At 38.2% G+C, this 16290-nt stretch overlaps 1 protein-coding gene across 2 annotated transcripts in view; it reads left to right on the top strand.

Moving 5' to 3' along the window:
* Positions 1 to 15205, top strand: part of CNST (consortin, connexin sorting protein) — a 52721-nt gene extending 37516 nt beyond the window's left edge. Inside the window, exons 10-13 of one of the 2 annotated variants that reach the window (XR_011049585.1) lie at positions 186 to 1066; positions 9057 to 9192; positions 10871 to 11177; positions 13530 to 15205. Coding sequence is in view for 1 of the 2 variants with exons in the window: in XM_068416727.1 (XP_068272828.1) it covers positions 186 to 1066; positions 9057 to 9192; positions 10871 to 11076 (1223 nt within the window). In the remaining variant the exon portion in view is untranslated. Of the gene's footprint in view, positions 1 to 185; positions 1067 to 9056; positions 9193 to 10870 lie in introns of both variants that reach the window. The other variant, XM_068416727.1, reaches the window with a different exon arrangement.
* The last annotated feature ends 1085 nt before the right edge of the window (positions 15206 to 16290 follow it).

The following is a 16290-nucleotide window of genomic DNA, read 5'->3' as shown; positions in this document are numbered from 1 at the left end:
GTCAGCTTTGCAGACTACTAACGAAACTTTTATTCTGACTGAAGCATAAGACACCTGCCCTTTATGGGAGCGCATTTTAAAGCATTAGGTTACAGCGTTATCAAATCACAGTATACTCTTTCCCCCCTGGGCTGATGCTTTGAATCATTTAAAAACACTGGAACTGTTTTTCCTGTTGCACCTAGGTACTGAAACTTGTCCTGGCGTTGGACCAAAGAAAGAAGATAAACAGCTGAGCACTAGTTCTCCGGGTGAAAACAAAACTGAGAGACAGACAGAGGCAGCAAGCCCTTGGGTAGCTGCAGGAAAGAACCACATGGAGGAGCAGCACTGCAGTGCTGAATCAACAACATTGGAGCCACACACCCAGTCCCCAGGGACGGTGGGCAGGCCTTCTTCGGGCTGTTTATCATGTGGGGATGCCGGTAAAGATAACAGTTTGCATCTGAGAGAAAGACAGCTCTCTAAGGATGCAGAAAAAATAGAAGGCGCAGCTGGGGAGCCTGGAGTGAAACTCCCTCTTGAGCCAATGGTAGATGCTTTGGTTTTAACAGATGCTGATTGTATGCCTACTGATTTGGTTCCTACTGATAAAGATGTGCAAGCTGATAGAAATCTGCTCAGATCAAAACATGCTGCTGGTTCTTCAGAAATTGCTAGTGGCCAGCTTGGAAATAGTGATTTAAAGCAGCAACAGAAACAGCCTGATGATGATGATGAAAAATCTGCACGGGACAGAACTGCATCAAATGTATGCTCTGGGTATAATAAAGTGCCTGAGCATGAGAGTACTGCCCATTCACAAGTATGCAACGAAATACAGAGAACAGCAGGAGAGGAGGAGAAGGGAAATAATGAAGAACAAGAAGACTTATTTCTCAGATTTTTAAATGGTAATATAATAGACACTGAAGAATCATTTGCAAACTTAGCAAACCAAGAGGACTTTGACACTGTTCCAGATATTTCACCTGAACGAGCATCTTACAACTCACTGGAAGCTTTATCACTAGATGACAGCTTTTCTTCTCTTGATGAACTTGCAAGAAGGATAGAGATTGCAGAGGTAAATACTGTGAATCCTATGAAATCTTCCATGTTTATCTCAATTAAAATATTTTAGATATTCACAACTTCAGAATTTATTAAATATTCCTTCATATATCACTTTTTTATTCTGAAATGAAATATATACTTATTTAATTGTTTTGAGTTAATTCAGAAAAAAAGTTTCTTTTTGCCTGTTTGCCTCCTTCTTGACCAGCGGTGCTCTGTGTTTCTAAAAATTAGATTGATTTTTACATATGACTATGAACACCTTTTTTTTTTTTTTTTAATTCTGACACTGTTAGGAGATGGGCTGACAGTTCCTGTTAAATCACAGTTTTGTGTCAGAGATCTACATAATGCCTCTGATGTAACATGTGGTTCTTTTCTATTCATAGAATAAAATTTGCTTTTCTGTGCCTATTCTGTATAGGTGAGAACTACATATGTAATAAACTCTGTACATGATTGTATGGACTTCTAATTTTGCCAAGTTTAGACAGTTTTGTTGTTCAACCAAAACTAAGAAAGAACTTCTAAGCCTGAACACACCTTTCTGAAGCACTGCTGATAGGCCACAACAAGAATGAGCTTTATAAGCTAAATTGCTCTTCTGAAAATATAGAAGATTTATTGCTTTGAGACTTTTTTTGAGAGTGTGTGATGACATCTTCGCTTTATTTGTCTTCTGGTTTTGGTGCATTTGTAACCATGGGACCTTAAAAGCTTTTTCTTTAAATGAAACAATGAGATTATTGTGAAATGATGTGATTCCAGATGCTGGAGGGGGAAGATTTGTAAAAAGGTATCTTCTTAGTTCATCTCTATTTTTAGTGCATTTAACAATACAACATCCCTCGGCAATAAAGTAACAGTACTTCTCTATAGATCAGAAGCTAATGCACAGAGACCAAAACCCTACGATCACTCAGGGACAGCAGCCAAGCAGGGAACTAAATACTGGGGATCCATGCTGATGTTATTACATGTTTGGCAAAATCTCCAGAGCTGGAAACAGCGCATTTTGATTTTTCTCCTCACCTAAACAGCTTCTTATCTCCTTTCCAAGATCATTCGTCCTGACCAGTCGCTAAAACACCTTCTCTTTCTGTGGGATATCAGGAAGCATATCACATATCAGGACTGAGGGCCATGTGCACAAAGCTGTACACAAGCTCTTGACAACAGGCAGATGTGGGAACCCACATACATGTTCGTACGTGGTAATCAAATTTTTGCACTAAATCAGTTGGCTTGTGTTCACTTAGAGGATGGTTTTGAAAAAGAGCATTTTGTTGATAGTCTGTGCTAAGTGCATATACATGTATAACAAATTTAAATACCGTCCCTCAGGATTAGATTTCTTTTGAGCCCATTGAAAGTTCAGCTTTTTAAGCTACAGGAGAGAACTGTTCTGTTTCATCTAAAAAAATCCTAAATTCTACAGCAACTATTTTTAAATTGCTGTTTGTGCCATTTGCATTTTAGAGTATGCGATAGGGAGCAGCATATTCATACAGTTAGAAAAATTATGCTTGTATTGATTGGCCCAGTGACCAATGATGATGCTTTACAGGGAATCTAGTTTCATTTCTAGCTATCCTGATGCTAGGACTGCCAGTACTCTGATGGCAGAGTTGAGTCTCTGGAGAAGAAGTACCTTGAGTCTTTCCATAGTACTTTTTCTGGCCATATAAGGCATAATGTTGGCTGGCACTGGTGGGAATCTTTTTGAATCGTTCTTAGCAGGAGGCCTGAGCTGTGTGTGAGGCAGGGGGTTTAAATGAGGGAGAGAAGAAGAAGGATTAATCTCAATACTGATTAAAATTTGTAATATGCAGCATCTGGGCTGTTTTGCAATACCTGACATTTCTAGGTGCAGCAGGGTGAGTTAAGGACAGCACAGCAGCTTGTATTGTTTCATTATACACTTACATTTTCTTTTTCCAGTTAGTCTTATGACCTGTCATTACCCTAGGGATTGCTTTTCAGAAGTGGTGAGCACCTACAGCTTCCCTGGGGAACTGAGAGAGTTTGGCACTCCTGAGAAAGCAGCACTGTTAACTTGCTTTCACTGATTTTTGTTTTGGTGTTAAAATAAGATTCCACTGATGTTTTGACAAGCAGACTGATCTTTGCACCCAGCCATAACATTTCTTCCTTGCTTGTCCTCCTGAAGCCTTTGAAGTGGCATTGTTCAGGCTGCGGCCATCTAATAAGCTGACAATGTTTTCATACAGTAGTTGTGAAAGAAATGCCTAGAAAATGCATTGGTAGCCAAATGAATGAAATGAAATGAATTACATGAAATGTACCAGTGTGACAGTAAAAAAAAAAAAAAAAAAAAATCAACTTGATTGTGACAAAACTTGTCATGGAGTGAGTATATACAAAATTGCCACAAATAAGTTAGAATGGAAGGCAGAAATAAATCATCGAATCATAGAATGGTTTCAGTTGGAATGGACCTTAAAGATCATCTAGTCCCAACCCCCCTGCAGGGACACCTTCCACTAGACCAGGTTGCTCAAAGCCTCATCCAATCTGGCCTTAAACACTGCAAGGGAGGGGGCATCCACAACTTCTCTGGGCAATGTGTTCCAGATAATAAAGATTATTTTGAAATAACCTAGGTACAAAAATCATATGGTAGGACAAAATTTCATTAATATTCTTCAATGGAGATGTAATATTAATTTATTGAAAATGAGGGAGGGTAAGTACTTGTGTATGTATTTACAGTTAGGAAGTTTTGTTTGACCCTATATCGAGATCGAAGAATCATCTCATGTAGTTCTCTAATTTAGATCCTTTCTGTCACTTGCTTTTAGGCTATCATTTACAATAACTAAATACAAGACTGAAAATCCACTAAATTCTGACTCTGGCTTTAAATAATTGCAAAACTAAAATAGTACTTTACATATTGTACAGTACCTTATACTGAGTGTTTCTTCACTAGTACAAACCACGCACGACAACGTGCAAATGATGGAAAATCACCATCATTTTATAGAAACTAGATTCATACAGCTAACAAAGAGCTGTGAAGCACAGTCAGCAGTTAGCAGCAACAGATATCAGAAGTGTCCAACTTCTTAGATTTCTTTGCTATCATTTCTGTGAGAATGAAATGACACACCAGCTGTCAAACAAATTGTAACCTCAATAACGCAAGTTGCGTTTTGCCATATGAAATAAAAGTTTGTAACTTAAGCTTTTTATCTGAATGACGATTAAGGAAACTAGTAAAATCTTAATATTTTTCCTTCTTCAAAAATTATCATTTGAAGTTTCTTTCAGAAAGGAAAGATAGTGAGACTTTCTACCACAACATAAGGTAACTTTTGGTTGGCGCTGTTTGTACACCAAGACTTTAAAGTACTGAGTATGTACTGACTAGCAGCTGATTTGATTGCAGAAATGAAGTCTCCACCTATCTGTACTAGGTCTGGAGACAATGACTTATTGAGATCCCCTGTTCTCTTGTATGGCTTGGGTCCTGTAGTTTTGAGTTTGCAGGATGCTTCCGTATGAAATGCTTACATGGTATCTGAGCTATTTATTGCTGTATAAAGGAGCCCTAGTACTTGCATGGGAAAAGTATTAGCATAAAAATGGTTAGAGACTGATGCTGTGGTATGAATACTGAATCTGCTACGTTAGCTCCTTTTCAAAGTCTAATGTATTTTATTAGCAAAGGGGTTTGTCTGCTGCTTATAGCTTAACCCAGGGCAGTCTTGCTTTTTGTCAGTTTGTCGTACAGTTGTGGATTACTGCTTTAAAAAAATCTGGTGTTGCTAGAAATAAAACTGTAGGCCTTTGCCAAGCAACTGAATAAGGAATACAGGCCACAGAAGAATATACAAACAAAACTCCTCCTTGAGTAGTTCTCTGCATTCAGACCAAAATAGTTCATAAAATGAACTTTTCTTCCTAGATCCCAGTTTGCAGTGCCACCGGTTTTGGGATTTTTATTTACTTCTGTATGCTACAAATTATTCCAATAGTCAAATTTAATCTGTTTTCTCTAAGAGCCTGAAGTACAGGACCTTATTGTCATAGTTTTGTCTGATACATTTATAAATCTGTATACATCATATTTGGTGAAAACATGCATAATGTAAGAAGCTTTTTTAGGATTTTATTAGCAAATGCTGTTTTAAACAGAAGAGAGACAAGTAGTCTAATTAGAGCTTATTTTTTGATATTTTGCAGCCAGGATATAAACTTCATCCAAAAAAGTTTAAAAGTTCTGTGAAGCAGAATCACTTTGATTTAACAGTGGTAAAAAGATAAAAGCTAAAATATTTAATGGAGTTTCAATTAACCAGCAGTCATTGCTGCTTTCCTTTTTGACTGTTGGTCAAAATGCCGCCACATACGTAGAATCACAGAATCACGGCGTGGTTGGCATTGGAAGGGACCTCTGGAGATCACCTAGTCCAACCTCCTGCTAAAGCAGGTTCACCTAGAGCATACCTGTATACCATTTTCAGTTCCTGTACAGTAATCATAAAAGCTCCAGTCAAAACATTTTGTGAAGGCCAGCAGAGCTGAGTAAGCTCAGTTACATAGATGCTCCAAGAGTATCTTTTGTTAATTATCTAACTTGGAATTAAGAAAATGTTCGATGTTCCAATAGCGTCCTTTATGTAGCTCTTTTATGTAACACCGAGCTGTTTGCAGTGCAGCCTGGTGCAAGCCTACATTTTTCCTCCTGTGGTTCAAGTCAAGCAGAGGCTTGGCTTGTGGTCAACTGTGTTAACCACAGTTCCCTCGTTAACTTCCAATTTAAATAATGTATTCTGCCTTTTTAAATTCTTCCTGCCTCCTAAAGACTGGGATGGAAAACGTCAAGTCTTGCATGGCAGCTAAGTCCCTCTCCTTGGATGTTTAATGAATGGGAGATGTATCTAATACAATCAGTTTGAATATTGCTTTGAAATCTTTCTAAATGAAAGGTATGGTACAAAAATACATTTACAGTTGTTTTAATCAAATGAGATTTTATTTGTAGCAAGGCAGACCCTATTCTTACATGACAAACTTAGAGTAATGACATTTTTATGACTGAAAATAAGAAAAATAAAATGTGATGATGTTTACATTAAATATTTTCGAGCTGCAGTTGAGAATATGGTAGAAAAGAAGGTGTAAATATTGCTTTATGCAGAATTCCATAGGTTTGTATTTGCATTTTAACAATAAACTGTATCCTGATTAGGAGGCATAGCTTTGTAGGTCCTTTGCAGAACAAAACAAAACAAAAACCTTAATTACGTGACTCGTAAAATTCAAAGGCAGATGAAATATTCCAGGTATGAATTACATATCATGTAAAGGGGACATTCTTAAAAATATGGTCTATGGCTTTTGTTGGGACAGGGGAGTAACACTAGCCACACTGATTTTATTGCAAAATCAAAAGCCCTTGCTCCCCCTTTCTAAGCAAAAGAAGATGTTCAGAGTAGAGAAACCTGTGCTATGTCAATTAGTTCTTTGTACATTTAGAAGTAAATCCTGTAACATAGCCGTGTAGGCTGACAGGGAAAGTAAGCGAACCTCACTGTAGCAACTTTCCTTCGCAAGCCTATTATATAACTGTAATCACTGAAACACCCATTTCCCCATAATCCTGTCAAAGATAGCCCTCTGGTTTTAAGCTTGGAGAAGACAGAGTTTATGACACAGTCATTCAAAAATTACCACGAGCCAACAGACAAAATTAAGTGTCTCAGTTTGAAATGACTACTTGCAGAACGGACCACCACGTACCAATCTTGGGGGAGACGGGTACAAACACCCCGCTGTCCCTGGGTAACATTCCCACCAAGTGCAGTCCGAGCCACTTGCGAACGCGCGTTCCAGGCGACAGCGAGCCTGCTGCGTGGGTGGTGCCGGAGGAGCCAGTGATCCTCTTTATGAAAGCAATGCCGTACACAGAAGCTTAAAATAATCTACCCTTTTGAAGGACATAATTTCATCTCCGCCCTCCCAAATAAATAAGTCAAATTAACACACTTCTACACAATCCCCTTTCTTTGTCACAACAAGGAAGCATAAGTGGTGATTTTCTGGCTGGCCTGATAAATTGTCATGGCACTTCTGCAAGGCTAATTTAACATTACCACGAGAAGCTTTACCCCTGTGCACGTATCTGTTGAGATGAGACACTTGCAGGCTATTATTTCTGGTTCATTTGTGCCAAATAGTGGTCCTCCATATGTCGACATAAACAATTTCTTTCCACCACCTCCACACTTCCGCTACTTTGTAAGTACTTCATTGCATTGTTTCATTAAATAATCCATTCAAGCTCTTGAGCAGATAATCAACAGGGAAAGTGAGTATCAAAAGGCGAAGTATAGCAGAGATCAATTTTATCCTCTCAGTTGAGATTTTGGGAAAAATTGTTGACTGTAGGCATATACCCACAGTGACCAACTCTGTGAGTTGGTCAGGGCGACATTATTTGTCCAGTTGAGGGCTATAAAATACTGCCAGCCTAGAGACCTGCAAATGTCATTGCCACATTTACCAGTTAAAATGTTGCAAACGCCAAATGCCATAGTTGGCACAGTGCCTGTTGGATTGTGCCCTGCGTTTTGCTGTGTTCAACGCACCGTCTCTCCGATTACAGCATGCATCAATGTGTTATATAAGCTTGTAGAATGAAGCAAGTTTAGGGGCATAAGTTATGAAGACACTTGTTTTCTGGTTTTCTACAGCTCTTATAATTGTAATGCAATTATGTTTTTATGCATGGTCTTCTAACTTGATTAGATTATGGGGGGAGTTAAGCAGTCAGTTGTCTGCAACTACAGTGTTATCTGGAAAGTCGCTTTTTTCCCACTTAGAGTTTTTGTGAAAATTATAGGCATTTGGGGTCGTCTCCTATATAGATGAGTTGCAAACTCAGCTGCAAATGTGATATGTTTTCTTATCTGTAGCACAAATGTACACAGATTACTTTTCAGTTTAACAAATGTTATTGCTGATCTACAGGATAAGTTTTAAAAAGTGCTACTCAGATTTATGAAGAGATGACTAAGACTTTTTTTCAGATAAAGATGATCTCAAGATAAAAAAGGGCATGTCTAAATATGCTTCCTATTTTAATTTCTGTTTATTTCTAGCACACCAGGAACTGCTTGCTTAGGAAGGCATTTTTCTCCTGATACTTGCCCTGCTTTCAGTTCTCTAATAACTAGGAAATTACAGACTCCTCAAGCTGGTGTAACATCCTAGTATGGCTTAGCATATACTCTTACAGCTAAGCCAAATGCTGTAGCGAAGGAAAGAGAAGCTATGGTTTATTGACTCGTTGACTGTATTGCTGTTTGTGCAAGCTGTTTGGGTAACCACCCTGTAGGGAAGGATTTTTGAACTGCTGCGGTATCCAGAGAGCTTATTACAATGTGGAGCTGGAATCTATCCAGAGCATTGAAGCTTTCTTTTTCCCTGGTGTTATCTCTTTTTGGTTTTGTGGCCCCACTGTAGCTTGGTGTCCACCCTGGGGAACCAATTGCAATGCTGGAAAATTAATCTCACAGTAAGTATTTGATAGTCTCTGCAGGATTATATCTTTGGAGAGGCAGCAGCAGTGTATCATTGACTTCTTATTGCCCTCTGATGACAGTGTTTTTGACGTGAACCCTCCTCACCACTGCCCTAACACACATGATTTAATAACGTGAGCTTACAAAGGAGCTGTTGCAGTGAATACGAAGTATGATCCAAACAGTCAATGTGTGCGTATTTAACTTTGATAGCAATTAAGGGCAAGTAATGTCAGCAGACAGCAGAATGATACTGCAGCTGTCCTGCAGGTTAAGAAATTGATATATTCAAGAAGGAGGTTTCACAAGCACTGCAATGTTTAAGAACAGTAGAGTGGAAACCATTTTTTAGCTGTTTAGCTTATTTCCTCCTTAAAGTCTTTGTTAAATAAATCTCATGCTTGGATTTCTCACATCTCTTGTGCTACTCACTGTCTTTCCTGGTAGATTGCCCCAGCAGAAGGATTGGTGTCTATACTAAAGAAGAGAGATGACAGGGTAGGAAAAACAATTGCTCAAGTCCAGCAAAGGCAAACAAAGAGAAGAGTGCGATTCCAAGAAATGGAAGACACATTGGATCAAGGTAATTTAAAGCTGTTAATTCATGGGTTGCACTCTTGGGGTGCGAATGATGTTGATCTTTTTGTTCACAAGAGCAAAGTAGGGTGTTCATTGGCTTTTTAAAACTTAATCAAGTGATAAGTGAAAGTGATTGAAGATTATTCTATACCAGGTTTGGGTAACAAGGCTACAGAGGATACAATAAGTACGCTTCTGTTTCAAAGCTTGATTGAGACTGAAGCCACAGGTTTTTTCCTCTGGCTGAATGATTTGCAAGTGACATCTAATGGACATCCTTTCATTTAGAGCTTAGAAGTGGAGATGTAGGCTTTCTCCCTAAATCTAATCCATGTAGGTAAAAAGGGATGCAAAAGAAACGAGTCTGCTGTGCTTTGTCCACAGGTAACTTTCCAACCCGTTCTAGTAGACCGTGGGATTGGAGGGTGTCAAATTTTAACCTTGCTTTATAATTATACATCCATATATATTTGCTAGCTGTCATTAAATTTAGCTAAGCACCTTAGTGCCTTTTTGATGGGCTAAGTAGCCTCACAAGAAATACAATATATTATTTTCTTATGCTTTTCTTGGAGTTTAAGATCTCTATTAGTTCAAGCTAAAGAGATGTTAAGAAAAATACTTTTGGTTACTAATGATAGTATTTTCTATATCTACTGTGTGTGCCAAGCCACTAAATGGTATTAATGGAGGTCTTCAGTGCTTAAAAGTGCATTAAGTGGGTCTCATACACTGAAAAGAAAATCCATTCACTGCCCAAAAGGAAGCTTATTCCATCTTTTTCTTGAAATTATTTTAAAACAATTTATATTTTAAATAAAATTTCAGTTAGAGTTTCTTCTATGATTTTTTTCCCAGGGATTTAGTGATTCAAAAGGAAAGATGATTATTATTATTTTAAATATGATTTCAAATGCACAAAAAAAATGCTTGAATGTTTCTTCTTTTTTTCTTCTTTTTTTCTTCTTTTCCCCTGTTTCTTCTCCCTGATGTAGAGTGAAGGGAGTTCAGAAATTTTCTTAGAGCCTCTTCAATCTGACAGAAGATGCAGGTGGTGTTCATGCATACAAGTTACCAAGGACAAGTTGGAGGTTGTGAGGATGTAGCAGCATCTCTGCAACCTCTTTATTGCTCTTACTCTGGAATAAAAAATTATGCAAAGAGTTACTACAGAATAACTGACATGTAAAATAACCCTTCACATTAGCCTACCCTGAAGGTTTTGTCTCTGTCCTTACAGTCAAAATGTGAGAGTAAACACAAACAGTTCAGGGTAGCACAGTCAGTGTCAGTACAAATGAAGCAAGAATGTTTCAATTTGTTTCAGTTTCAAAGTTTTCATTTCATTTCACTATTTCCATGAAGGAAGGCTTTGGTTGTGTGACATTCTCACAGTTAAGTGTATTTTGCTTCAGTGTGGAATAACTCCGCAAGTGATACTAGCAAGGACAGGTACACAGGCTGAAGAAATTAAGCTATACAATTATTTCGGTTTCTGAAAAGACAGGGTAGAGAAATATACAGTTCCTGGTATGTATTATGGTCACTTTGACACAGTGAGCATTATTAAGGGTGTTTACCTCCTCTCCCATTCATGGTAAAAACCTCTCAGATTTTCTCACACACATTCATATTGCCTTGTATATTGTCCTTTTCCATTTTTTCTGCTCTTATATTTACAGATGAAGTAGCTGGTGGCTCCTGTGTTTTGCTGATCCTGCTGTGCATAGCAACTGTTTTCCTTAGCATTGGAGGAACTGCATTGTACTGCACCTTTGGTGACATGGAATCCCCCGTGTGTACTGATTTTGCAGCCAACATGGATTTCTATTATACCCAGATATTGCAACGTATGGAAGAGCTTAAACACTGGATAGCCTTCTCATAGTTGAAATGAGCGGAGACAGCACATTGAGAGCTCACCAGTGGTTACTGGAGAGGGTAGAAAAAAATTGTGATTTCAAGTTCTCTAACACTTGTCACCTGCAGGTGATGTGTATTTGATGATGTACTTACACTTTTACTTAGAAATCAAGAAAATTCTAGTTTAGCAATCAGGTGGCAAAATTTTCACGTCTTAAGCTGTAGCAGTGTGGTATGGGAGAATAAAAAGTTATTCTCTTCACCCTTTTGAGAGTAGGCAAGTAGATTTTCAATAACTTGAGCAAGTGAGGAAGAAAGAAGAAAATTAACTGTTTTCTATATGTTCTTCCATCACCACACATTGTGTAAGCAATCTCTGGAAGCTTAGTAAAAGGACAGCTTTAATTTACAGCTGTTTGTGCAAAGGTGTTGCCTCCAGCTATCATGCAATAAGTCTGTGTTTTATGGAAATGTTATTTTTCTTCTAAGTCTTACTATTTTTCTCCATTTTAATTCTTCTGGTGAGCCATGTAATTATTTGGGTGGAGTGAGAAGAGTGCAGCAGCATTCATGGAGCCCTCAGTTGGTGATTAACAGGCTAACCCTGTATTTTATAGCTTACGGTGTATATCATAAGCGGGATAAATCTGCTGGCAGATTTCACTAAATTTCCTGGAACTTTACTCCCAGTATTGTGTGGGCTGTTTTAGAAATGGAAGGTTAAAAAAGAAAACATTGGTCTCACTAAACACAGAAATAAAAGTAAGATATTTAGTAAATTATTCTCTTTAAATAGTAAAGTGGCTTTGGCCAATTTTAAAGCACCTGGTAGCAGGTGTGGGGCTAACTGGGTTTTCTGTCCAGCTATGTCACTGACTTGCAGTAATCACTTTGTGCCTCAGTTTCTCCTCCATAAATGGGGAATAATGATCCTTGCCTTTGTCTGTGAATATTTATTGCAATTAGGGCTCATGTCTGACTCATCCCAGATGAGTGCACAGGTTCACTGAACTGTGTGGCTGCAGCCTCTCTCAATGAGTGAATGCTTATGTAAAGTGGGACTGATCCAACAGAAGAGATTCAGAGGCTCGCTGCAGATCTGTGGCATGTTAGGAGTCCAGGGCACTCATTCCAGCAGATAAAGCATATTTACATCTATTTGCCCTGCAGTTCTGAGACTTGTATTGTAAAATCCGTTCTTTTTCTATCAGCTATACAAACACATTTAAATCAGTACAAAGAGTCATTTTAAATGGGTATTTCTATTACTTGGTGCTCAGCCCTCTGTGTGTGGTGTGCGAGAGAAACAGTGACGTGAGTCTGAAGGTGAGAATTAGATACACAGGCCTTTGGCCCACACTCTGGTCAAAATGTGGCAACTGTTCTTGCACCAAGCATAATGGCCTCGCGGGTGTTAGTATGAAACGATTCCTTTACATCTCAGGAAACAGCATTTTTGAGGGGTCCACTTCACTCCACTCCATCATTTCCTGCTTACTAACGTTGTATGATGCAGTGTGTTCAGGTTTAGAATATTATTTTGTAAAATACTATGAAATGAAATCTTCAAGATATTGATCAGAATTATAACGTTAAATGATCATGCTTTCTGACATTTGCAAGCAAATTGTCCCTCTAGTGAGCTTGATTGTTCCTAACACACTGTTATATTTCACGGGTTTTTAAAGTGAAAGTTAAAATCACCATTTTTCTAGAATAAATTGCATGTATGATTTCTCTTTCTGATTTCACTGCCGAGGCTTAGTTTATTTATACCTTAGGGAGCCTCATGTGTAGCTTTATGTTAAACTAGCAAATTTAAAATGCCCAATTTAATGAAAACTTTTGCTTTCAGAAAGAAACTTGAGAACGGTAGTTTGGTATATTTTTAGTTTGTTGTCCTCAGAGTATTATAATGCTGGGCTAATCTAAAGGAGAAAGGGAAAGACACTTTTGTATTTTAAAGTGTTACTGGCTGGTTCAGTTTATTATTTGAAGTCTGGGTTTGTTTATTTATTTAGTTTTTCTTTTAAAGAGAATCTTAATTTTCTTTTTTGGTAATGTACTCACAGAGTAATTACAAAGCATGCGTTCAGTAAATATATGTATTTATAGTGACTGTGTAGTTAGAATATATTTTGGATTTCTGTAACTTTGCATTGAGTGTTTCAGGATATTAAGTTTATTCCTAAAGAGACAACTGTTGATTTCAGCTTAAAAAAAAAAAAATCTAAGTTTTTGTGCACTTCATCACCAAAAAGATCAAGAGGTCTATATAGAACTATTTATTCAAAAGTATATCAGATATGGAGATCAAAGATCCTCTACTTCTAGGTTTGTTTAATTAAAATTATTTTAAAATAACTATTTTATTTAAAACCATAAAGCTATTTAAAGTCAAAGGAATTTTTAATAAGCAGTTCAGTTTAAAATCAGTGGTCCAAATCCTGCTATGTCCACTTTGTGCTATATTCCTAGTGCAAAGACTCACTCATATCAGCAGAACTGCCTACAAGAAGATCACGAAGAGGCTGGGCACCACTTTACCAACACATACCCGAGGAAAAATGAGCAGCCGGGCGTTCTGCGTGACTCAGCTACCTTACAATTGTGTTGTAACTTGGAGCATCTCTCCAGCCTTCTCAGCCTATGCCAAGGTACTACACCTGCAAAGCCTCTCAGGATTTGAGGGAGCAGAAGGGGTACATACTCACAGGCTGCCTGGCTCCTGATCTGAGCTGTTTGCTCCTCAGTTGCAACCAGGTGGTTGAATCTGGATCTAATTTCTGTTGGTATTCCTTTATAAAAAGCTGGTGGTACTAATTCTTGCTTCGTGTGGCAATTCTGTTAGTGCAAATAGTTTGCATGGTCTGCAGTACGTTATCAAACTTGCAGCTACCAATGTAACAAAATTTGCTTTGCATGGAACTCCAAGCCTGTGGGTAGGCCTGATGTTGGCCTTCCTGTATGCTCTGTTCTCTTTAGATTGCTGGTGACATTGCTTCTGCCTGGGTGACCCAAGGGGTTAGAATCTTACAGTCAGGTAAATTCAAGCTAAAAAATAGTTGATTTGAACAGTTATTCCTCTTGTCTTATTATTTTGAGGTAAAATAATACTGAGCAACAGCTAAGATTGTTATGAGTAGGAAGAAAACAGAGGAAAAAGGCTTCCCCCCTGCCCCTTGTGCATTTTAAAGCCCTTTGTGCTTAAGTTTTTATTTATTCTGTTTCCTTCCCTGCCACTGTCTTCTGCTTGGCAGTAAGGGAAACATACTATGCCAGTGTAAAACCGTTTGTAGTTGGTAGGAAAATTCAGGCAATGGTTCAGTACTTGACAGTAGTTAAAAAGTAATTTCTTAAAATATGACTGGATTTCAAGTGGATAGTGTACCTTCAAAGAAGCTCTGGCAACTTAATCCCCTGCAGCACTCTACTAGAAACCCCCACCTTCCTGTTCATTCTTTGAGCGTAATTATTTTGAAGAGATTATCATGATAGAGCAAAACCAACAAGATGCTTGATGTAGATTCAGCATACGCTACCAAAAAGAGCTTTCTAATGACATAACTTAACACCCTCACCTCAAATAGCATAGACTACACCAAGAAAAGCACTGTGCTGTAGCGTAGCCACACTATACTACAGGCTTGTTTTCAAAACAGTGTCAGTAAGGAAGCAGATATTCCACAGCCCAGATATGCCAGCAGAAGTTTGTAATCTAGACACAGCCCATGTTTTAAAATTTTTCCAATAGCTTTGCTTTCGTATTTGAAAAATTCATGGCCCTGGTGATGAGCAGTAGGAAGTAGACTAACGAAAAGGGAAACTCTTGTTTAGGCTTTTTGGGAGTAAAGGCAAGCTTGAACTATCAAATAAGCAGAGTAGATTGGAAGTCCAGATTCTTGTGTGACTGGGTACTATTCCACTCAATAACCTGAAGGGATGTTACCCTCCTAAGAAAACATGTTTGCCTACTTTGTACTGTAATGTAAAACCAAGACCATCTGAAAGGACTAATAACTATTTGTAACAAATTTAACTTAAGCTTCTTTTAGGAAAAGGAGTAAATAATTGTATTTGAAACCGTCACCCAAGCTTGTAATTTAAATACTGTAGCAAAAAAAAAAAATAAAAACTGTCCCAAAGAAAATCTATGAACCTTTTGGGTACTGTGATTTCTAAACGTGTAAAAAGACTGAAAAGATTTTCTGTGAAATTCAAGTAAATGAGCAGTACCTCCAATAAGAATTTCATGGTCAAACCCAAACCAGAATGGAAAATAAGGATAAAATGCGTAAGATTTGGTTTGGTTTTTGGTGTAATGTTGTTTTCTGGGTGGGTTGGTTTGTCTTTCCTTTAACAGCTAAATGAAAACCCAGCTTCCTCACAGAGCCTGGTTCCTCTAGACAGGTGGGTTTAAAGTACTAAAATGTTGCCTTACAGCATCGTTCTCAAAATAAATTGACAGGCGGTAAGTTTCAGAATTCCTAGTAACTGGGTGGGTGACCTGGACAGTGGTCACAGGCCAGTCTGCTCTTTGAGTTCCATCAATCAATAAATAAACAATTCCAACCCAACCCAGCAGCCTCTGGTTTGAACAAGAGCATGCCAACACTACATTTTGCAACATCCCCCACCCCACGTTGGCTCTTCCCCAAAAGCCATGGAATGAGGCCAACCAGAATTTTAGACTGCTAAAAAGGTAGTGAAATCCTAAAAGAAAATGAGCAGGTTTAAACATTTTGGTTTGGTTTTGTTATCTTTGTGTTGTTTTGGAGTTTTTCTTCACGGTCAGAAAAAGTGAGAATGACAATGAAAAAGGAGAAAAATAAGAGATTTTCATATAACTTCATTGAAACTTGTGAGATAACATCTCACAGCACCAAACCAAATCATAACATAATATCTGGCAACCTGGGGGTGTGACCTAAGAGTGGTCTTTATGTGTAGAAGTAACTGGCTGTTGTAAAGAGTTCTTCTGTAGAGACTGACATCTGGTTTCAGGAAGACAAACAGCTGATCTTCCACTTCCGAGTCTTGATCTGACTCCTGACCAGAAGCATTGGTAGTCTTGAGAAACCTCGATGGGCTTCCAGAACTGGTCAGTAAACTCTTGTCCAAAGGACAGGCTTTGCCTTAGGCTTCTGCTTTGTAGACAGAGCTGTGCTGGTTCAGTACTACTACAGACTGAGTTCACTGAATCTGTCAGTCACTGCTTTCGTTCCTTGGTTCTCCTCAA

The sequence above is a fragment of the Nyctibius grandis genome, chromosome 1 (genome assembly GCF_013368605.1).
Source record: "Nyctibius grandis isolate bNycGra1 chromosome 1, bNycGra1.pri, whole genome shotgun sequence".
NCBI classification, from domain to species: domain Eukaryota; kingdom Metazoa; phylum Chordata; class Aves; order Nyctibiiformes; family Nyctibiidae; genus Nyctibius; species Nyctibius grandis.
The sequence above is the reverse complement of the archived record's forward strand: the minus strand, read 5'-3'. Positions and strand labels throughout refer to the sequence as shown.